The following is a 22902-nucleotide window of genomic DNA, read 5'->3' on the forward strand; positions in this document are numbered from 1 at the left end:
TGTGTATAGGGCGTGGCTGATTAGTTGACTCTCTTCATAAGTAATCAGCCTGTACAGGTATTTGTCCTCCTGATCCGTATGGACACTTGTGATTTAATTTCAAGAGTGGTCATGTTGTATTGGGATGTACTGTATTGGGGCCACCTCAAGCTTATACGGGTTCTTAAGAGGCCTCTTCCTGCTTGACAACTCTAGTATTAAATCCAGTTGCTGGAAGGAGCCCTCCAGTAAGGCAGGACTTTGCCTCTCCTGGAGCATGGTGAATATGTCACTATTTAAATAGGGTAGCCTCAAGCGGGGCCTGGCTCTCCCCAGAATAGACCCAAGTAATTAACTAAAGGAAATTGAACTTGCTGCCATGCATGGGAGGGGGGAAGTGCCTTATTGGCATTAAGTTGTAAAACAGCTTTTGCTCTTCTCGTGACATTTATGGCAGCTTCCCTAGCTTCTGGGTAGAAGTCTGCTGCTGCATTAAATTAGGTCTGTCCCATTAAGTCTGTCAGATACCACTAATTTGCCACAAGTTCTGACAAGCATATCCTGGGATCTTCTTTGAGGTTGTTTTAGTTGAATTGGCAGTTCACCAAGATAATATGCACAACACTGAAGGCTTGTACACCAAGCCCACATCTGTTGGGGAACTAATGGCTAAGCACTTCTGGTTTCCAGGTTGGAATTCCTCCAGCTCCACGGGGCGTGCCCCAGATTGAGGTCACATTCGACATTGATGCTAATGGAATTGTTCACGTTTCAGCAAAGGATAAAGGGACAGGACGTGAACAGCAAAGTAAGTGCAGCTATCATTGGATCCCTTATAGTGAAGGGAAGGAAATGTATGGAATTTTATGCTTGGCTACTCTGTATGAACCTCTGAGTGTATGAACCCCAATAGTGTGCTAGATGTCTCAAACTAGATGTGATCCCTGCCCTCCAAAAAGCTTAGTCTAGAGTCAGACATGGCACAGCAGGTGAGGGTGATAGGCAGACAAATGGAGGGAAGGGGAGAGGTAGGACAAGTTGTATTTGTTAAGTTATCCAGGAGGCGTGGTATCAGCTCCAGTGTGTTAAACCTTGAGCACCAGGGATGGGCTGCTGGTGGCCATATCCAGCCACCAGATTGTTTTATTTGGCCTGCCAGTAGGCAGCAGAGATGTAGCCACAGGTGAGCCACAGTCAACCCAGCTGGCCCCCAGCCCACTCAGATCTGAGCACCAGGCACTGTGCTTAAAGTAAGGGGAGTCACGGGATACAGGGCAAACGGAGCCCGGGACTGGGAGCAGGAGCCCACACACCAGGTTGCAGTGCCACCTAATGGCCCAAGCACCTCTCCATCACAGAAGCAGGGGTGGGGCTCCACCCCTTACCACCACTGGGGAGGCATATCTAGAGCTGGGGTTGTAATGGCAGAGCCTTTCCTTGCTGCTGTGAGGGGCATTGGGACCTGGACTGGTTCTCCCCGCAGACTCTGCCTCCCCCAGGAACACAGACTCCACCCATGTGCCAGGCTCCCCATCAGCTCTGGTCTCCAGCTCTGGTTGTGTTCTCCGTACTGGCAGAGGTGTGCCCTGCCCCTGCTGCTGTTGGCTCTCAGCTCTCAAACAGCCAGCCAGTGGGAGGCAGTAATGAACTGGGTGGCATGGGGCACAGTCGGAGCATGTGGTGATCGGGGAGTGGAGCAGTATGAGGCAGCGGTGGTGGCTTCAGTAAAAAACTGCACCCTTCAATAAGCTGGCTCGTTCATTAACTTTTATTTCTGCATGGACCACCAAAGGGTTTTAGTGGCTGTTGTGACCCTCATCTACTACCTTACAGTTGCCCAACTTCCATTTAAAATGAGCCCTGTACATGAGCAGCCCCTGTTGAGACTCATCACTGGTGGGAAATAGGACCAGCTTTTAAGTCCTCACTTCAGCAGATGAAGTTGCATTGAAAGCAGCCTGACTGTCTTTCACTCTGTGAAATGCAGTGATGTAGGCAGAAGAGAAGTCCCCTCACAGTGATAAATGAGCAGCTATAGGTCATGCTGCCTTGTACCCCCAAGAAGCAGAGCTACCTACCCACAGTGGCACTTGGGGCAGCGACTGTTCTGTTCTTCCTTTGGTTGGGGAGAAGGGAGGGGGCTGAGCAGGGAGGTAGGTGACTGGGAACCCTGGACTAGGTAGGAGCTCGTTTTCACTTGTCTGCTGTGCTGTGCTCCTTGGTACACTGTCCATCTGAGAAACTAGTGTCATATACCAATAGTCCTAGCAGCTTATTGTCTAGTCATGGGACAGCATCAGTGTGCCAAGCCCTGTTAGGGGGAGGAGGTTAATTAGCAAGACACCTGGCCAATACCAAGCACCCTGGCATGAAGAGTGCATCTGATCAGACAAGCACAGTACTAAGAATGTACTTTATTCCTAGCTACTCTGCCACAAGAATTTTAAAACCCAGGTGCTTAAGGCAGATTCCCCTGATAACCAGCTGATTCTGGTAGCCTAGAAACAACATCTTTTAACTGCAGGGAGTTTGGGGAGCTGAAGCTGTTGTCACTGTTTGCTTAATAACACAATCAAATGTTAGAGGCAATATTGCCTCCACAATTACTGTTGTAACCATGAAGCACTGTTTAGAGCCCTATAACTTTGGCTTGGAAAACTTCTTTAGCCTGGATTGCTGGATTTCTACAAAGCTTGAAGAAAAATTGTCATTATTTGACACTTATTTTCCTATCATGATAATTGGTTGACTTCCAATTTTTTCTGCTTCATTCAAAAATGGCGGGTTATAGCTGAAGAAAACATAATTAGAAACTTGCTTTAATGATCTTGGTGAATATTTTTGGGTTCAGTCCTGTTGCTGCTGTTGACAACAAAACACACCTTATCGACACCAAATTCATTTGGAGCAGGAGCATGCACTGTTGCCTTATATTAGCTGGTTGCAGGTGTTCAACAGATATTCTTCTAGATTAGTATAGATACCTCCCCTTGGATATGTGGGACCACGGTTCTTGTCCCAGCCTTTAGCGATCTGTAGCGAATAACAAAGGTTGCAACCATGATCCCATTGTAAACCTCTGGCTCATTTATCCCCTGTCTAAGTTTGAAATAGACTCGTGCTATTAGGTTTTTAGGGTTTAGGCTCACTGTCACCTAGAATACTCTGTGAAAAATTAAGTGCTTACTGAGATGAAGACCTAAAATTGGTTCCCTTCCTGAAGTATTGTAAAATGTCCAATGACATCTGTCCCTTGCTTTCCAATGAAATTGCATTACGCCCCCCCCACTTGAAATGTAGATTGCGATATTGGCTCAAACAAGGCAGTTTTCACAGGGCAGCAGTAGGAGAAAAAATAAGTTGCCTTTATTTGAAAGCTAGTTACAGCTCTATCACTGAAGGAAATGGAGGGAGAGCATGGCTGGAAACAGTCTTGAAGCCAGGTTCTGAATTGCTCTGGGCTGCTCTCCAAAAGTGAAAGGAAACTCCATAACCTGATAAAAAGGCTCCTCCTGCATTCTGAGCCAAAATGCTCCCTTGGCCTGAGGGCCTTATACACAGGCTCACTTTCCACGTGGAGTAACTGAAGAACAGTGTGAAGTGACTTGCAGATGGTTACAAAGGAAGTATCTAGCACAGCTGGGAACAGAGCCTTTATCTGAGTTGCCATTCTACCAAGCCTCTCCAAGTGCAGTTCTGTCCTTGTACTTGTACTTTCTAGTAGGTCTCCTTAGATAGGTACACTAACTAGAATAATACAGACTACTAGCAACTTTGTGAGAAACTGCAGCTATTCAGCATTGTTACTTTGAAGGTGTACAAGGGTTGTTCTCTGAGCCCAAGAGTTGAATGCTCGCATGAGAGCAGAGAAGTGGTAAATGCGGCACTAGGAATGAATGTCATTGGGGATTGGCACTTTTCTCTTATCAGATCTTAGTTTAAGAGCACTCTCTAAGGCAGTGGTTTTCAAACTGTGTCGCAACCCAGAACTGCGTCGCAGAATGGAAGGGACTGGGTCACGATGGTTCTGGTCAGCCCCGCCAACCCGGCTGTTAAATCCTGTCAGCAGTGCTGCCCGGCTGAGGCAGGCTGTTCCGACACCACACTGTGCCCCGGAAGCGGCCAGCAGCAGGTCTGGCTCCTAGGCAGGGGGGCCACGGGGCTCCGAGCACTGCCCCGCCCCTAGCTTGGCTCCGCTCTCCCATTGGCCAGGAACCGGCCAATGGGAGCTGGTGGGGGGTGCTGTGAGCGAGAGCTGCTTGCGCATGCCTCCGCCTAGGAGCAAGACGTGCTGCTGGCCGCTTGCGGGGCACAGCGTGGTCCATGGTGCCAGGACAGGCAGAAAGTCTGCCTTGTTTGAGCCATGCCCCAACCCCTTCCTCAGCCCCCCCAAACCCAGAGCCCCTTCCTGCACTCCAAACTCTTCATCCCCCCGCCCCACCCCAGAGCCTGCATCCCCAGCACAGTGCCCTGATCCCCTCCTGCACCCCAAACCCCTTACCCCTGGTCCCACCCCAGAGCTTGCACCCAGAGCCCTGACTCCCTCCCTCGCCCCAGCCCAGAGCCCCCTCCCAAACCCCTCATCCCCCAGCTCCTTTGGCTCATGGGCATCAACAATTTTCTTCAACTGGGTCACCAGAAATTTTTTTTGAAAACTACTGCTCTATGGTGTCACTATTGCACTGGCTCAAATACATGCCTTGTGCTAGCAGCTCATTAGTACAAGGAAATGATCCCTGGCAACATAAGCTAGCTGGTGTGGCTGGAGCATTAATGTAGGAGCGCTCTTTTCGAAAGGACATGATTATTTCGATCTCTGCTGTAGGGGAAGAGATTAAAATGCAAAGCCGATTTTTTTTAATACTGTACTTTATTTTCTAACACAGTCGTGATCCAGTCTTCTGGTGGCCTCAGCAAAGATGACATTGAGAACATGGTGAAGAATGCAGAGAAATATGCAGAGGAAGATAGGCGAAGAAAGGTAACTTGATGGTGGTCGTTGTGGTCTTGTCTAACGGGTTACTAGTTTACCAGTCAAAAATCTCCATTCCATATTATGAAACTGCACTCTACTCAGAGGACTTCTGGCTTGACATATAAGGGCCAGATTAAGAGATCATAGGTCATTGTATTCAAGCCAATGTTTGCATGTGCAATGGCTGCAATTGCATGTGCAAATGGGTTTTTAGATGCCTAGCTAACCACTTGTCCCCCTATTACCAGATTTCTACATGCAGTTGGCTTTAACTGCAAGAAAATATAGGCATATAAATACCCAGCTCGTTAACCTCTGTTCAATAGCTGACCTTACATTTACAAACCAAGTATTTTAAAATTCTTTTCTAAAGAATTAAAGGGACATGGTTGTGTTATAAATAGACAAATTCCCCTACCTGTTACTAATATGTGAATGGAACTTTTAAAATCTGGTTGAATCTACTTTTCACCACAGATACTGTTGAATGTTTACATTTAATTCATCTTGGATATTGAAGCTAGACCTGTTAGTCTCTAAGGTGCCACAAGTACTCCTGTTCTTTTTGCGGATACAGACTAACACAGCTGCTACTCTGAAAACTTTCGCTTCCAGTTTCTCATGGAGCAGTGCAATGCTGTGTCATTAGGTGCAAATACAGCAGGGAGCTGTTTAAACTGTTTTCACTGAACTCATTGAAATAATTTTTTTGTAAATTTTACAAAACCAAAATGTTGGTCCTAACCCCCATGACACACTCCCCTTCAATGGGCAATTGCAGTGCACATGTTAAAAGCCTGGTCTCCAGCATCTTGGGTGTCAGGTCTTATCTGAGTCTTGGTATTTATGCCTTCTGTGCACATGAGAGCACCATTCCCTCAGGGAATATCTGGCCAGAGTCCACATCAACTTAGTCAAAAAGGAGTGACGCTTTCTGCACTCAAGTGATCCAATCTATAATATTCATAAGGTTAATGGTTGGGACTAATTGATTTAATGAGAGTAAACTATAATGAATTGCACTACTAAATATAGAACATTGATTTAAGCAGATGATACTGTAGGATATGGCACTAGCATATGCTTACAGACTGCAGAAATTGACACTGTAGATGCTTTACACTGCTCTCATCTCTACAGAACTAGTGATCTTGTTTTGACAACACTTTTAAATCTCTGATCCTCAGAAGGGTGAAGTTCTGGTATAGACCAAAGGGTAGAATATTGGAGTTGCTTTCTGTGAAAGGAGCTGAGTTTTCTTAAGAGGAGTTGTACCTTTTTCTTCTTTGCTTCATACCTCTGTTGAAACCCTGAGATTCTTGACCCCTTGGCGTTTGGAAGTTACATGTGCAAAATACACACTTGAGGTGCCAGCTACTTGCATAACTGTCTGTTTTCATGTATTGTCTGTTGGGCAGACTTTGTAGATATATAGGTCTTGTGTAGAGTGTTCTGAACGTTCCCACCCCATCTTTGTCTTGTCACTGTTTGTGTTCCTAACCCACTGAACTAGTGTTGGTGGTTTCAAGTGCCCAGATGACAACCGTGAAATGGGGGAGACACACCCCTCCACAGATTGGGTGCACGACAGACAGCAGTACAAGTTTTCCTGTGCTGACTGCTAACATGCTTAAACCGTGATCTGGAGTGACTCACTCACGGATGAGGGCAGTTCATTCCCCGGTTCCCATTTTTAACTCTTGGCCTCTGCAGGGTGTACCAGCTCAGGTGCCTGGGGTGGTGGTGGTTTCAGATTAGGTGCTGTGAACTTTGAACCACTGACAAGGATCAATAGAAAATAAAGGAGGGGGTTTTTTTTGCTAACAACTCCATTGCACCTCACCCTTCTGAGGATCACATTATTCTTGTGGGGCATTCTTCCAAACGGGTGGAACATCCAGCCCTGCTCTGTTTGAGACTGCCATCAGTGCAATAGTTCATGCTACCACATGGATTAACGCACTTGAGCAATGGGCCACATGGTTCATCTGCCTGTAGTAAGGTAGTACTGCAGCAGGCCCCATGCTGGTTATCTTTGCAACCAGGAAAGCTGCTAGGGATTTGCATTTCTTGACCAGCAAACCTAGTATGCAAAAATAATTTAAATATTGCAGAAAGCATGGGAGATAGCAAAAATCTGAAGGACCCCAAATTCACAGAATGCACGATGTTCCACACTGCTCCTAGTACCCTGTCAGCTGAGAAACTCCGTAGTCTGGTCTGAAAGCTGAGGCTCCAGGTGTCTTGCCCAAAATACTGAAACAAAAACCATATTTCCTTCCTTGTTGGTGTTACTGGCACACAGGAAAATCCATGTGCAGCAAATGCCATGTGCTTGGCCTCGCCATCTGGGAACGCACCTGGGAATTTCCCAGGGGTATGAGGGTTGAGATGGCTCACTTGGATTTCCAAACACAGATTCACCTGTAAGTGACTTGTTTGTTTCCTTACAGTGTGGGGAGGAAGTTAGTTAAGTCTTGTCTGAGTTCTCTCCATTGCCATTCCGCTAAGCCATCCAGTTCTGTGCCACTCACATCTGTTTACACTGTAACTGAGTTGTGTAGATCTGAATGTTATATTGCATAGACCCTTACCCAGTTGTCAATTTGCCCAGGAACGTGTCGAAGCTGTGAACATGGCAGAAGGGATTATCCATGATACAGAATCCAAGATGGAGGAGTTTAAGGATCAGCTGCCAGCAGATGAGGTGGGTATTTTCTGATGCCTTTGTTAAAGGAGCCAGAGTTCCCTACAGTATCTTCCCTCTCGGGTGAAGCATTGGTTAGCACGTAACCTTTCAGGGATTCTTAATTGTTTAAAATAGCATGTGGCTGAAACTTGCTAGAGAAGCCGACTTCCAGAATACATGAAGAATTCTTAACAATGGAAGGCAGGCACAGTCCTTGGCTGCTTTTTGTCCCACTTGGACGGTGGAGGTGATTGGCTGTGTGGGAGAACATTTTATTGTAGCAGAGAATTTGTTTCAAACCCTGAGTCGCAAGTGTTAGTAAGGTGTAGGTGGCCTATGACGATGTTAATGTGAAAGGTTTTTCAGTTAATCATACCCTTGATCTGACTCCATAGAAACATTTGCAATGGCTGATTTCAGAGGGAATTTTTTTCTTCAAAGACACTGAATGTATGAAACAAGTTTTCTTTGTCTGTAAGTTAATAAGCATTAAGTGAAGGCTTCCGTTCTTTCCTGAGTGTCTCGGAACAGTGGGTGAACTTGCAAGTACAACACCCAGGAACTTGGGAGCAGCTTAAATGGTTTTAACATAGTTTCCTTCCTTTACCTGGAGTGAGTCAGATGCTTGGTGTCAGAGGGGTTTTAATACTGTTCAGTGACTGCTTCATCTCTGCATTATTCTTCATTTCAAAAGCTATGTTTAAAACGGAGTTCACAAGCTGCAAAAGTATTAAAGCATCCACTTCAAACAAGTAACACTGCTCTACAGCCAAAATGCTCCTGAAATAAATGTAGTCAAACTTTACTAATTCTGGGTCACTGAGAACGAAAATGATGCTTAAAATTGTTGATTGGCTGTAGTTTTCAAGATATGCTATTGGGTCAGTATATACGACCCTTGACTTGGGAATGGCAGAGGATAAGTGAGTTATAAAGGAAAGGGATCTCAGTTTAAACCAGAAATGACTAAAATACATCTTTGACTGGATCTATGAATAAATCTATGACTGGGTTTGGACAGTACTTGCTTTTTAGGCAAAACAATGAATGATGCAATCTGAAGCTGGTATTGCGTCATACATGATATGAATTGCATCATGTTATTCCTAGAAGTCATGGATGATGCAATCATAACGAAGCTTACATCACTCTGCTGAACAAATTGCCCTATATCAGCTCTAGAAATCAGTGTCGTGCTCTTATTTGTCAGTGTTTGATTTTGCAAAGGGACACATTTCTGTTTAGCCAAAGTGAGCAGAGATGCCTCGTACTTGTGTGAACAGTGCCGATAACTTCTGCTATGTTTGTGGTGAAGTGACTTTTGCATCACAAAAGCGCAGTATAACCACTATGGTTAAGAAAGCCTATCACCTTTATTTTGGCTGCAAAATTGGAGATCAGGACAAGAGGTGGGCCCCACACATATGCTGCAACACTTGTGCAACAAAGCTTCGCCAGTGGTTGAACAGGAAAAGGAAATCTATGCCTTTTGCAGTGCCAATGATTTGGAGAGAGCCAACAGATCATACCAGCAATTGTTACTTCTGCATGGTGCCTCCAGTTGGGAAAGGTGTGTCAAAGAAGAAAAAGTGGACTGTGCATTATCCAAACATTCCATCAGCTATACGCCCAGTACCCCACGGAGAAGGACTGCCGGTTCCTGATGCACCGGAATCATTCTCACTTGAGTCAGATGAGGAAGAGGATGAAACTTCTGGTCCTGAACCATCCATGTCACAGGACCCACATTTTCTCCCATCCTCCTCCTCTGAACCACACACCTCATAACACAAGGTGAACTGAATGACCTTGTCAGGGATTTGGAACTACCCAAGAGTAAGGCAGAGCTGTTGGGCTCCAGACTACAGCAGTGGAATCTCCTGGCAGGTGATGTTAGGGTTTCCATGTTCCGTGACGGTCAAAAGGATCTTGTCCCATTCTTCTTCATGGAAGGTGATCTTGTAGCCTGCAACAACATCGATGGTGTGATGGCAGCCCTCAACATCGTTCACGATCCAGATGAGTGGAGACTGTTCATTGATTCATCGAAGACGAGTCTTAAAGCTGTTTTACTGCAGAATGGCAATGTTTTGCCATCAATTCCAGTTGGTCATGCAGTCCATATGAAGGAAACCTATGACAACATGAAACAACTTTTGAGGTGCATAAACTATGACCAACATCAGTGGCAGCTTTGTGGCGATTTGAAGGTTGTTGCTCTCTTGCTTGGTCTGTAGACTGGATACACAAAGTACTGCTGTGTTCTCTGCGAATGGGATAGTCGTGCAAGAGATTCCCACTACATCAAGAAAGATTGGCCACTCCGACAGTCATTGGAGCCTGGGAGGAAAAGTGTTCAGCATCCACCACTTGTTGAATCAAGGAAGATTTTGTTACCACCCTTACACATCAAGCTGGGTCTGATGAAGAACTTTGTCAAGGCCATTGGCAAAACACAAGCAGCTTTCAAGTACCTCCATAGAAAATTTCCAAGGTTAAGTGAAGCTAAGATAAAGGAAGGTGTCTTTGTTGGTCCTCAGATTCGTGAACTTCTTCGAGATGATGCATTTGACCATGCACTGCGTGGCAAGGAAAAGACGGCATGGAAAGTCTTCCAGTTAGTGGCAATAAATTTTCTCGGAAACAACAAGGCAGACAACTACAGGCTGTTGGTGGAAAACCTCCTCAAGGCATACAAAAGCCTTGGTTGCAACATGTCACTAAAGATACATTTTTTGCACTCTCATCTAGATTTTTTTCCACCGAACTGCGGAGCAGTGAGCGACGAGCACGGCGAGCCATTTCACCAGGACATTGCAACAATGGAGAAACGCTATCAGGGCAAATGGAGCCCATCAATGCTTGCAGACTATTGCTGGACAGTGACAAGAGATGCTCCATTTAATGAATCCAAGAGACAAGCCAAGAAACGCCGAGTAGACACTGAATAGGACTAAACTATGTAAATAATAGTTTTTTGCCTTTTGTTTCATAATAAATTGTATTTATATAACCCTTTTGCTGATTTTTAAAGTGTTACATAAACAGGACAGGTGAAATATTATCATGTAAAGCAACCATAAACACATGAAAAGACCTAGGTTTACAATTTGATTAAAACTCTACTATCTACACAATATACATAGACATAAAATGTAAAAACTTAAATATCTTAGAAACAGTAGCCAATCAGTTGTTTTAATTGTCATATTTGAATTCAGCACATCAAAATACATAATAGCACATTTTATCTCTGAAGCAGATGACTTCTCAAAAATTGTAGACCAGTGTAATTTGGGGTTTAGGAAGGGCCAAGGCTGGAGATTCTTGGCAAGTACCCTTAGATTAGCTTAGATAAAGATTCAGTGGCTTTACCCAGATCACTGTTGGGCCTTTTTTTTTTTTTTAAAACATGGATGTGGACACACCAGGTCCTTGTGTAGCCCAGTGAGAGGGTAGAACTTGTTTTCTGGCCTAGCAGGGGCTGGGAAGACAAGAGACGACATACTTAGCCTCTGAAGGGAAGTTGTATGGGAAATATGTCTAACCCCATCATTGCTTTGTGGGAGACCAGAGGGGCGGTGTTAATGGGCCCTGGAAGGAGTGTGGCCTGCTTAGAACAGGGAAATCTGTTATACGAGGCTTCAAGAACATAGTATTCCTTCCAACCTGTGGGCCTAAAAGTAAAGGACTGGCAGTGCCTGCCCATGTTCTGCCTCTAGACCTGGCTGAGTGAGTGTCCCACGCCCTCACAGCTCTGTCAGTGCAGCTGTCCCACAGTAACCTCACATTGCCAATCCTGCCCTCTTGAGCGCACTGCCAGTCTGACAGAGAAGTGCCAGATTGTGTGGAGGGTTTGACAGATGGCAGCAGGGACTGGGATGAGACCATATTGCTTTTGTTTGCATCCCCACTCCTCCCACACACAACAAAGGGAGGGAACTCTTTGGGGCTTCGTGCGTTGAACACTCTGCTTTGTGGCTCTTTCTGGTGGAGTTTTAAAGACGGGTAGATGAAGAGCAGCTTTTTCTGCTCCCGTTGATTCTGTGGTGGCAATAGGTCACTAGAGGTATCAGTGAGGCCAGCTCTCAGCCAAAGCGGGCAGTTCGGTCTCTGTGGCCCTTTTAAGTCCTTGGCTTCTCTGCTGAGATGGCAAACAAGGTGACCAGTTAGTGCCAGCTGTGGTGTATTCAGTGATGTGGATACATGCCCATTGGGAACTGGACAAGCTACTAGGCACTGCAGATGTTTAATTTGAGACTTAAGTCCACTCCTTTTGGCAAGAGCTGAGAGGGGGCTGTAGAAGTGAAGGGCAGGGCTCAGTTTTAATGAACTAAGTGCAATGTAACTGTTTGTAACTTGTTTACAGTGCAACAAACTGAGGGAAGAGATTGCTAAAATGAGAGAGCTGCTGGCTCGTAAAGATGCGGAAACAGGAGAAAACATCAGACAGGCAGCATCCAGCCTACAGCAGGCGTCCCTCAAACTCTTTGAAATGGCATACAAAAAGGTGGGTGTGCAGGGCTTGTGGATTACACTGGTGCTTGTACAGGGAGAGGGAGCTGGTCCAAATGAAGCCTTAGAGGATTGTCCATGCCTGGGTAGCTTGAAGCCACAGGTCAACTCCCCTAAATAGCAGCTGTTGCACTAGTGACATCTTCTCTGGCACAACGTCTTGAGCTGTCCAGCCAATCACGGAAGTTCTGAAGTCTGATCCTCAATATTATGCAGCATTTTGTTTGTGCTGCTGATGTGTCCCACCGATTACGTATAACTTTTTAATACCTTTGTAGAAACAGTCATTACAAAGCTCTTGATTGGTGACAAGCAATACTTGAGACTGTTTTTATACATCAAGATAAATGGGCATCAGGCAAACCTCCTAGCAGAAGTATGAATGTAGATCTTTCAGTGAGCGTAGAAAGGGTACCGTGTCCAGATGTTCAAATACAGTTATTAAAAACCATTAAAATGATGGCCACATGCGTCTGACGAAGTGGGTATTCACCCCCGAAAGCTTATGCTCCAATACGTCTTAGTCTATAACGTGCCATAGGACTCTTTGTTGCTTTTTACAGATCCAGACTAACATGGCTACCCCTCTGATAATTAAAATGATGGTAAATGTTGTTTAAACTTCTGTGCATAATCACTGGCTGCTAGAGACTCATCATGGACTTCCTGACTGCTCTGTCTAAAATGGTCAGCTAGGGCCAGATTGTTAACGGTATTTAGGCCCTAATGAAATTTTCAGATGCACTGAGGTGCCTAACTCCCATTGGTTTCAGTGGGTGTTAGGCGCCTAGGTGCTTTTGAAATTCGCACTAGGCGCCTAAATACCTTCAATAATCTGGCCTTTAGGCTTTGTCTTTCAATGTGAGAAGAGTCTTGTGATCAGTCTAGAAGAAACCTGGGCAGCTGCTTCCAAGCTATCTGGATATCTCTGTGGGAGTAGCATACTGTAACTAACAGATGGTGTCTTTCACAGATGGCGTCAGAGAGAGAGGGTTCTGGTGGAAGCTCTGGGGACCAGAAGGAAGAGAAACAGTAGAATGTCACTCTTGCGCCGAGACTGCAGCAGGAAGAGGGTGAAAATTCTGAAGCTTGGGAGCGAAGGGACCTTCCTGAGCAGAAATGGGCAGAATTCAGTCTTACTGTGTTTTTGCAGTATTCTATATATAATTTCTTTAATGTATAAATTTAGTGTTGTGTCCACTAGATGAATCATCATTTCATGAACGTTAATTCATGCTAGACAAAGTTCTAAATATTCAGCCCTATGGTATTTTCAACTGAGCGCCCAGGGGATTCACTCCTCATTTACTCCTAACATTTGACGAAGTGGTATACTACATTTGTTTAAAGGTTCGAAACCATGTCACAAATTCTGGGGTGGGAATGGGAGTCCTGATGTATCCTCTTTGTGGAGCCAAGTGCCTGTGAACTGATTTGTAACAGGTCCTGGGTTCAGCAGTTGCAGGGCCAGCTACATTGCTAGAGACCGTTAAATCTGCAGCTAGCTTAGTATTCTTGGACTGAAGGAGAATGGGTTACTTTAATTTGACTGTAACTTAATTCCTTTTAAATAAGGCCACATTGAAGTTACATGCATTGCTTGTCTAAGCTTTCTGCTCGATACCATGTCTGTTCTCTGCGTATGGTAAAACAACTTCCCTGATGATAAAATTGTTCTTCTTGGATCTATTCTGGATTTTTTTTTTAAATAAAAATGGAAAAGCGTCCAATTTCTCTTGAGTTTTTGGCTAGTTGCATCCTGGTGAGGTGGCATTTGTTGGTAGACCCACTGCTGGCGCAAAGAATGAGCAAACTGGAAACCTGAATGCCATATGTTTTTGAAGTAAACTAGCTTCATTAATGCTTTAGTCCTAGTTACATTCAGAAAGGTTCTTCCTGCTTTTCTCTTACTTAGTGCTTGCATGCTCTTCTTGGAACGTAGGAATTGTCCTGCTGGCTCAGACCAGTGCTTTATCTAGTCAATATCCTGCTTGGAGCCAGGCATCACTGGCTCCAGAAGAAATTGTGCATTATGGGGCTTTTTGCACTTATAGAAGTTTCTTCCAGGTAGTCAGTTGGCTATTGCTATGAAGAATGAGGGTTTATACCCATCATTACTGCACTTCTAACACACACTTAATTGAATGTGACTGGTTGTCCATATAAATGTCTCCTCGTCTGCGCTAGATGCAGTTCTGGGAATTGTACAAAGAATGGAGGACACTTCATAGAAACTGGACTTTGGACCAAGTTTCAGTAGATAAAGGCTTCTCCATTACCTCACTTTGCACTAAGTATGAACAGGCAAGACAGTGTATCAACTGCCTCCTGACTATTACAGTCTGTGCAAATTAATACTTTAACTCACCCAAAGTAAGGATTACCATCCCAATCTCTCCACTCCCAAACGTTTTCCTTCCCTAGTGCCCAGCAGTGATTTCACTTCTGTGGTAAATCTAAACTCTACTCTCATCCCAATTGCAAAACCCTCCCATTCCCTGCCTCCTCCAACATCTGTCAATACTGACCCCAACAAGCATCTTGTCTTGAGGGTCTTCCCCCAAAATTGCCCTCTGCTCTGCATTTGAGCCTGAGCTTTCACTCCTTAAACTTCCCACTCTCTCAGCTGTAGATTTCAGATTAAAGTGTCCTCCATCCCTTGCTGCTGGCCCCCCTTCTGCCTCACAAACCAAGATTGTTTTTCCTCTACTAACAGCAAAGCCTGCTCACTCAGCTACTCCACTTCTGAGCTGCTGCTCCTATCTTCCCAAGCCCACGTGCTGCCAGTTTCCAGCAGGGAGCTTTTGGCACTATTGGGTGAGTCAATGTGAGCAGTCAGGTCAGCCACTTACTTTCATCTCCAAGTGGGCTCATGTAAAAGCCTATACAGGTTTTAGAAGATTCCTCTTGAGCGGAATTGAGAACATGCCTACTCTGTTAAATCTATTCAAAGGGGGGCTTTGTAAAACTCTGTGGGTCATCTGTGTGGAAAGGCAGTCATTAATAGCCCCACCAAACAGATCTGATCTACAGGTTCTACCTCGTGCCTGAAATAGTCTAATGATGACACCTATGTTTGAGTTAAACACCCTGGGCTGGGACATATTAAAGGCCCCGTTCTAATTAGTGAAAAGGAAATAAATTTGCGCTTGCTGTGTTTCAAAAGTGTGCTTGGAAAATAAACGGCTTGAATAGGAGCCCTTGGCACAAGGCCGGTACAGAGGCTAACATGATGTTGTATCAAGGTATACAGTGGTGCCCCTATGATCAGAGGTTGATCTGGTGTTGAACAGCTTCATCAGTGATCCAAAAGTGTTGGGGGGTTGGGCTAAACAGGGCTCTAGTGGTATCAAAGGGGATGCAAATTCCAGGGAGGGCAGAGAGAGGCCTAGAGGGGAAAAAGATGGGCATCAAAGAATGAAATGAGTTTGAACTTGGAAAAATGTAAGCTCAGAGCCCTGGGAGAAAACTAATCAAACACATAGTTAATGGGGAGAGAGGCCAGAAATGCTTCACTGCAGAAAGAGGCACAGTAGTTGGCATCACAGCTTTGAGCCAGGAATTTCCAGAGCAGACTCAGGATTGTCAGGGCAGGGGAGCGATGACAGGTGGAGGAATGTAGCTGATAGCAGTGGCGGCTCCAGGCACCAGTGCTCCAAGCGCGTGCCTGGGGCGGCAAGCCACGGGGGCGCCCTGCCAGTCGCTGTGAGGGCGGCAGGCAGGCAGGCTGCCTTCGGTGGCGCGCCTGCGGGAGCTCCGCTGGTCCTGCGGACCTCCCGCAGGCGCGCCGCCGAAGGCAGCCTGCCTGCTGTACTTGGGATGGCAAAAAAGCTAGAGCCACCCCTGCTGGTAGTGATGCAAAAGGGGTGTCTCTCTTGCAAACTGGCTGCTCTTTGATCTGAATGAATTTTGTGGCAGTGAAAGTTGCTGCTGTGATACTCCTTGTGTCTGATTTTTCTGGTGGCTTCAGTTGGGTATTTGTTTCTATCCTGGGATGAGGGTAATTAGTCTACTGGAGACTTAAGGGCCTTTCTGTTTGCAGCAGTCACAGGGACTGTAACTTATAGGCTTTACCTTGGCATAGCAGCCCACAGGGATGGGGAGGTTTGGTCTCCATGGCCCATTCAGACATTGGCAATACCAACGGTCCTAACAGCGATAGAAATTTTTGTAATGTGGACACTTGTCTACTTAAGAGCTAGACTGAGACCCCCAACTCGTGTCACGGGCTAGGTTTGGATTTTATAAACCCAGAGACTATAAGCTTTTTTGACACAATCTGCCTTGACTGGTTTCAGAGTAGCAGCCGTGTTAGTCTGTTTCCGCAAAAAGAACAGGAGTACTTGTGGCACCTTAGAGACTAACAAATTTATTAGAGCATAAGCTTTCGTGAGCTACAGCATCCGAAGAAGTGGGCTGTAGCCCATGAAAGCTTATGCTCTAATAAATTTGTTAGTCTCTAAGGTGCCACAAGTACTCCTGTTCTTTCTGCCTTGACTGATCTTCAAGGGCTATTGTGCTGCAACTTTTCCAGGTTTCCTTCTAGAATCAGTAATCACCTGGTGTAAAAAGGACTGTCAGTAAGAAAGGGTTGGACTTCCTCAGAAACTCAGCACACAGCTACATGGGCAAATGTCTGGCTGTGGAAACGTGTGCACAAAATTATCCACTTTGGAGTGGCACTTGCTGTAATTACATATGCAATTTAGACATGCAGGTGTGCATGCATTTCGCACATCCAGCTGTATGCTTAACATTTCCACAATGTGGCACTAGATCATGGTCCTGTATGCAAGATCTGTTTATGGTAGGCACTGCTTAATACTGTATCTCCTGATGAGAACAATCTCCTTTACAAACCTAGATTGCATACCGATGTGACCATCTAGTTGGTTTTCCCCACAATTTGTTGGCCTCATCAAAAGGGATTATCCAACTAAAGTTACTGATTGTCTGGAAAAGAATCATAGAATCATAGAATATGAGGGTTGGAAGGGACCTCAGGAGGTCATCTAGTCCAACCCCCTGCTCAAAGCAGGACGGGCTTTGTCAAGCCTGACCCTAAAAACCTCTAAGGAAGGAGATTCCACCACCTCCCTAGGTAACCCATTCCAGTGCTTCACCATCCTCCTAGTGAAAAAGTTTTTCCTAATATCCAACCTAAACCTCCCCCACTGCAATCTGAGACCGTTACTCCTTGTTCTGTCATCTGCTACCACTGAGAACAGTCTAGATCCATCCTCTTTGGAATCCCCTTTCAGGTAGTTGAAAGCAGCTATCAAATCCCCCTTCGTTGTTCTCTTCTGCAGACTAGACAATCCCAGTTCCCTCAGCCTCTCCTCATAAGTCAAAAGAGGAGGGAGAGACTTTCCTTGGCTAAGGGGTGTTTTGGGTGGTTCCTGGAAATTGTCTAAATAGAATCTCTGATGGTTTTGGCTACTTCCTGCCTTAACCCACAGGCAAGCAGTATGCACAGTATTACACACTGTCTCAGTGGCAGAGCCAGGAACAGAATCCTGGAGTCCTAAATGCCAATCTCTTGCTTTTGGATCTAGTCTGCAGTTCTCAGACCATCAGGACAAAAGCACTGTCTGAAGAAGACTGCTGCTAAACTGCCTTCAGGGATTTTAATTATTGATCACAGCTGACCTTTACTTATGAATGAATCTTTTCTTTTACTGCTTGAGCTCCCAGCTGCTTATGTCTATTGCATGGAAAGATGCTATTTTTAATGCTTATCATTAGCTCTGCCTTTTCTTTGGAAAACTAAATTATTAAAAGAGCCAAAAAGGGGTGGAATCAGGGGATTTCTCTTTCATGGTGAGAACAGCTCCCTGCTGCAAAAAACTGCTGAGCTGGCAAGAGATACAGCATTGCAGCTAGACAAATGGCTATTATCGCTCATAAAAGGAGTGGTTCCTGTCCTAGAGAGTACCTGCTTTAGCAACATGCTCCTGTGAAGACATCTGTCAGTAGAGGGGGTATTTTAGATTCATTGTGCTCTGTCATTCTTAATATAAGCTGGTATTCATCTTGCAAAGCCTATGTCCTGTGCAATGCTAAGGCTTTTGAATAATATGTGCTGATCCCTGCATAATAATTCAGCACCTTTTGCACAACTGCAGTGGGGGAGTTTACTGGGCAACATCTGTGCCATGTGCATTCATTTGGGTGCATGAAAGAATTCCTCACCCGGAGCTTAGGGCTGGGTGATACATATGATGTAAAGGCTAGGGACTGAAAACATGAAGCTAAATTAAACACGTCACTAGAAGCTGAAGGTTCTGTGGGAGAACCTTAGAAAATCAGGTTGTTTTAAGTAATAGATAATGCTAACAAGATTTGGGCTATTAAAACACTTGCTTCCAGGCTTAAGCCAATCTCTAATGATTAGATTTTAGAAAGAGACCTATTGTGAGGGGCAGATTAGCCCACATCTGCCTGCTGTGAGGTTCTTGCACCTTACTCTGGAGAATGAGTGCTGGTGTAGGCAGGACACTGCACCAGACTGACCAGGGGGCTGATCGAGTCTGGCAATTCCTACATTTCAAATCATAAACTCGAGGAATGTGCCATTTGAACCAAAGGAGGGAAAATGCAGAAAAAGCTACCAAGAGGCTATAGATTTGCAATGAAAGGAATGGTTTCATTCAATAAAATGCTCTGGATACCGAACAACTTTGTTCATTAAACATTAAAGACAGGCGTGAGCCAATACCCCAGGTCCACATAACCCTCAGCTACTGGAAGACTCAGGGTATGTCTACACTACGAGAGTAGTTCGATTTTACTTAAAGCGAATTTGTGGAACCGATATTACAAAGTCGAACGTGTGTATCCACACTAAGGACAGTAATTCGACTTTGTGAGTCCACACTAACGGGGCAAGCGTTGACATTGGAAGCGGTGCACTGTGGGCAGCTATCCCACAGTTCCCGCAGTCCCCGCTGCCCATTGGAATTCTGGGTCGAGCCCCCAATGCCTGCTGGGGCAAAAAATGTGTCGAGGGTGGTTTTGGGTAACTGTCGTCATTCAACTGTCACTCCCGCCCTCCATCCGTGAAAGCGCCGGCGGGCAATCAGTTCGCGCACTTTTCTGGTGATTGACAGCGCGGACGCCACAGCAGTGCGAGTATGGAGCCCGTTGCGACCATCGCTGCAGTTATGGCCGTTGTCAACACCTCGCACCTTATCATCCACCTTTTTCAGAGGCAGATGCTGAGAAATTGGGCGAGGAGGCTACGGCAGCGCGGTGAGGACATTAAGTCTGAGAGGGGCACAGACCTCTCGCAAAGCATGGGACCCCGCGCCGTGGACATCATGGTGGCAATGGGTCATGTTGATGGTGTGGAACGGCGATTCTGGGCCCGGGAAACAAGCACGGACTGGTGGGACCGCATAGTGCTGCAGGTCTGGGATGAATCACAGTGGCTGCGAAACTTTCGGATGCGTAAGGGAACTTTCCTGGAACTTTGTGAGTTGCTGTCCCCTGCCCTGAAGCGCAAGGACACCCGGATGCGAGCAGCCCTGACTGTCCAGAAGCGAGTGGCCATAGCCCTCTGGAAGCTTGCAACGCCTGTCAGTCGCGAACCACTTTGGAGCGGGCAAATCTATCGTGGGGGTTGCTGTGATGCAAGTAGCCAACGCAATCGTTGAGCTACTCCTCTCAAAAGTAGTGACCCTGGGAAACATGCAGGTGATCATAGATGGCTTCGCTGCGATGGGATTCCCAAACTGCGGTGGAGCTATAGATGGAACTCACATCCCTATCCTGGGACCGGCCCACCAGGCCAGCCAGTACATTACCGAAAGGGCTACTTTTCAATGGTGCTGCAAGCACTGGTGGACCATAGGGGACGTTTTACCAACATCAACGTCGGATGGCCGGGCAAGGTTCATGATGCTCGCGTTTTCAGGAACTCTGGTCTGTTTAGACGGCTGCAGGAAGGTATTTACTTCCCGGACCACGGGGTGGGAGGTTGAGGCAAATCGCCTGGCTGCTGATTACACCCAGCCAGACAGCCGGGCGATTAGAAGAGCCCAGCGGGACGCGCTGTGCATCCGGGAAGCTTTGAAAGCTAGGTTCCAGAGTGAGCAGGGTAACCTGTGACTATTAAGTTTGTTTAAACAGAAGCTGAACCTGCCCCCGTTTCTTTACCCAGTTAATGTTGACTATCCTCTCCAGTTACCAACCCCTTTCCCCCCCTTCCAACACACCTTTAAAAATAAAATAAATGAAACTTTGTTCATTAACACCGTTTTCTTTATTAAGGATTTCGTGGTAAAGTGTTGAAACTGGGACGCAGACTGTGGTGGGGAGCGGGCGTACTGATGGAAAGGACGCTTCTAAACTCGAGGAATGACAGGCTCCTGCTCCTAGAGCGGTCCGCAGTGGTGGACTGGTTGTTTCAACGGAGCCTGCCACCCCTCCTTTTCGGGACTCTGTGTGTGGGGGCTATGTGACTTTGTGGCGGGGGAGGGCGGTTACAGATCCCCTGCTGCGTGGCTCTGTCATCCAGGCTAAGGACCGCTGCATAAGATCTGTAACCGCCCTCCCCCGCCACAAACTCACATAGCCCCTCCACCCCCACAGAACATGAAAACCACCTCCCAGACTGACCAGGGTGCCTAGTGACTGCAATGTGCTGAACCTGCCCCCGTGTCTGTACCCTGGTAAAGGTGACTGTCCTCTCCAATTCCCAACCCCCTTCCCCCCCTTCAAACACACTCTCCTCTAAAAGAACATGACGGAAACAGTCATTAACAGAAATGTATTTTTTATTAACAACTACATAGTTAGGGGATGAAACTGGGACGGGGGCTTGGGTGAGGTGCTTTTGGAGTGAAGGAAAGGACTTATCAAATCTTTGGGAATGAGAGCCTTCTGTTACTTGAGCAGTCTGCAGAGGTGGAGTGACTGTTTCACGGCCCCTGCCGCCCCTCCTTCTTGGGACTTTGGGTGAGGGGGGGATGGGACTTTGTGGCGGGGGCGGGCGGTTAGAGAGAGAATGCAGCGGGGCTCTGTCCTCCTGCCTCCGGTCCTGCAGAACATCTATAAGGCGCCGGAGCGTGTCCGTTTGCTCCCTCATTAGTCCAAGCAGCGTTTGAGTCGCCTGCTGGTCTTCCTGCCGCCACCTGTCCTCCCGTTCGCTGTGTGATCGCTGGTATTGCAACATGTTCTCCCTCCACTGGGTCTGCTGTGCCGCCTTGGCTCGGGAGCAGCCCATAAGTTCTGAGAACATCTCGTCCCGTGTCCTTCTCTTTCATCGCCTGATCTGCGCCAGCCTCTGGGAGGGGGATGCCGGGGTAGCTCGGGAGACACTCGCAGCTGTGGGATGGGAAAAAGGGAGTGAATTCCTCAGAAAGATACAGTTTTGTGAACAATGAATATAGTCTTTCTCTGTGAACAAGACCATGCACAGCACCTATCACGTGCACTCAGTACAAGGTTGAATTTTCGGCCTTCCCATTGAGTGCCTGGGGTCTTGCTGTACAGATCACACAAGTGGGGCCGGACAACGGAATTCGGCTAGCAGGCGGACATGGTAAGCCGTAGACTTTTGGCTGCTTAAAGCTTAATTTATAGCAGTGCCCTCCTTTCACGTTCCAAGCAATGCTCCTAGCGTTGGCCAGTTCCTGCTGCCGGCAATCCGGCCAGCATGAACTCTGCCCCTGTCCCACCCCCCCTTGCGGCTGTCCCCGGGAAAGATCCCTCCATGCTGCCCCTGTCACGCCTCCACCGCGTGGCTGTAAACGGCCGGTTACAGTTATGTAAAGGAACAGGCAATCAGTCCCAATACTAACATTCCCCTAATTCAAAGCAGGTCACCATGAGTGATATCACTCTGATGAGGATTTTGGAGACAGCGAAAGACCGCATGCTGCGTGAAAGCCAGCAAGCACCAGGGCCGTATGCCGCCAGGCTTTGCGAGGCAATGATCCCGGAGTACTTGCTGCTAGCCTGGTGCGGAAAAGTTTCCTACCATGGAGGACGCAATAAGGCCGCTCTCCCCAGGAACCTGATGCAAAGGCTTTCACAATACCTCCAGGAGAGCTTCGTGGAGATGTCCCAGGAGGATTTCTGCTCTATCCCCGGACATATTGACAGAATTTTCCAGTAGCTGCACTGGAAAGGACTAAAAACTAAAGCGCCTAGGTCAAACTAATAATGAAAAACCGGACATATTGACAAACTTTTCCAGTAGCTGCACTGGCAAGGACTAGAAACTAAAGCGCCTAGGGCAAATTAATCATGAAAAACCCATTGTTAAGATACCATTCCTATTCTGTTCAAAATAAATGTTTAAAACACTTACCTACTGATGTTTCCCCTGATTCACGGTCTGGGTTACCGCCTTGGGAGGGTTGGTAGGGGATCTCCGTGAGGGTGATGAACAGATCCTGGCTGTCGGGGAAATCAGCGTTGAAAGCGCTGTCGACTGCCTCATCCTCCTCATCTCCTTCCTCATCTTCCCCGTCCACGAACATCTCCGAGGAAGCGGCCGTCGACAATACCCCATCTTCAGAGTCCACGGACAGTGGTGGGGTAGTGGTGGCGGCCGCATCTAGAATGGAATGCGGTGCCTCGTAGAAACGGCATGTCTGGGGCTGGGATCCGGAGCGTCCGTTTGACTCTTTGGTCTTCTGGTACCCTTGTCTCAGCTCCTTAATTTTCACGTGGCACTGCGTTGCATCCCGGCAGTATCCTCTCTCCGTCATGGCTTTGGAGATCTTCTCGTAGATCT

General features: G+C 46.7%; 1 protein-coding gene across 1 annotated transcript in view; it reads left to right on the forward strand.

Annotated features, from left to right (window-relative positions):
• HSPA9 (heat shock protein family A (Hsp70) member 9) overlaps nucleotides 1-13883 on the forward strand; it is a 35596-nt gene extending 21713 nt beyond the window's left edge. The window contains exons 13-17 of the mRNA XM_065409679.1: nucleotides 670-787; nucleotides 4866-4960; nucleotides 7569-7661; nucleotides 12013-12153; nucleotides 13132-13883. Of these exons, the coding sequence (XP_065265751.1) occupies nucleotides 670-787; nucleotides 4866-4960; nucleotides 7569-7661; nucleotides 12013-12153; nucleotides 13132-13194 (510 nt within the window). The 3' untranslated portion in view covers nucleotides 13195-13883. The remainder of the gene's footprint in view (nucleotides 1-669; nucleotides 788-4865; nucleotides 4961-7568; nucleotides 7662-12012; nucleotides 12154-13131) is intronic.
• Nucleotides 13884-22902: the final 9019 nt, after the last annotated feature.

Source organism: Emys orbicularis, chromosome 8, assembly GCF_028017835.1.
Source record: "Emys orbicularis isolate rEmyOrb1 chromosome 8, rEmyOrb1.hap1, whole genome shotgun sequence".
Taxonomy (NCBI): domain Eukaryota; kingdom Metazoa; phylum Chordata; order Testudines; family Emydidae; genus Emys; species Emys orbicularis.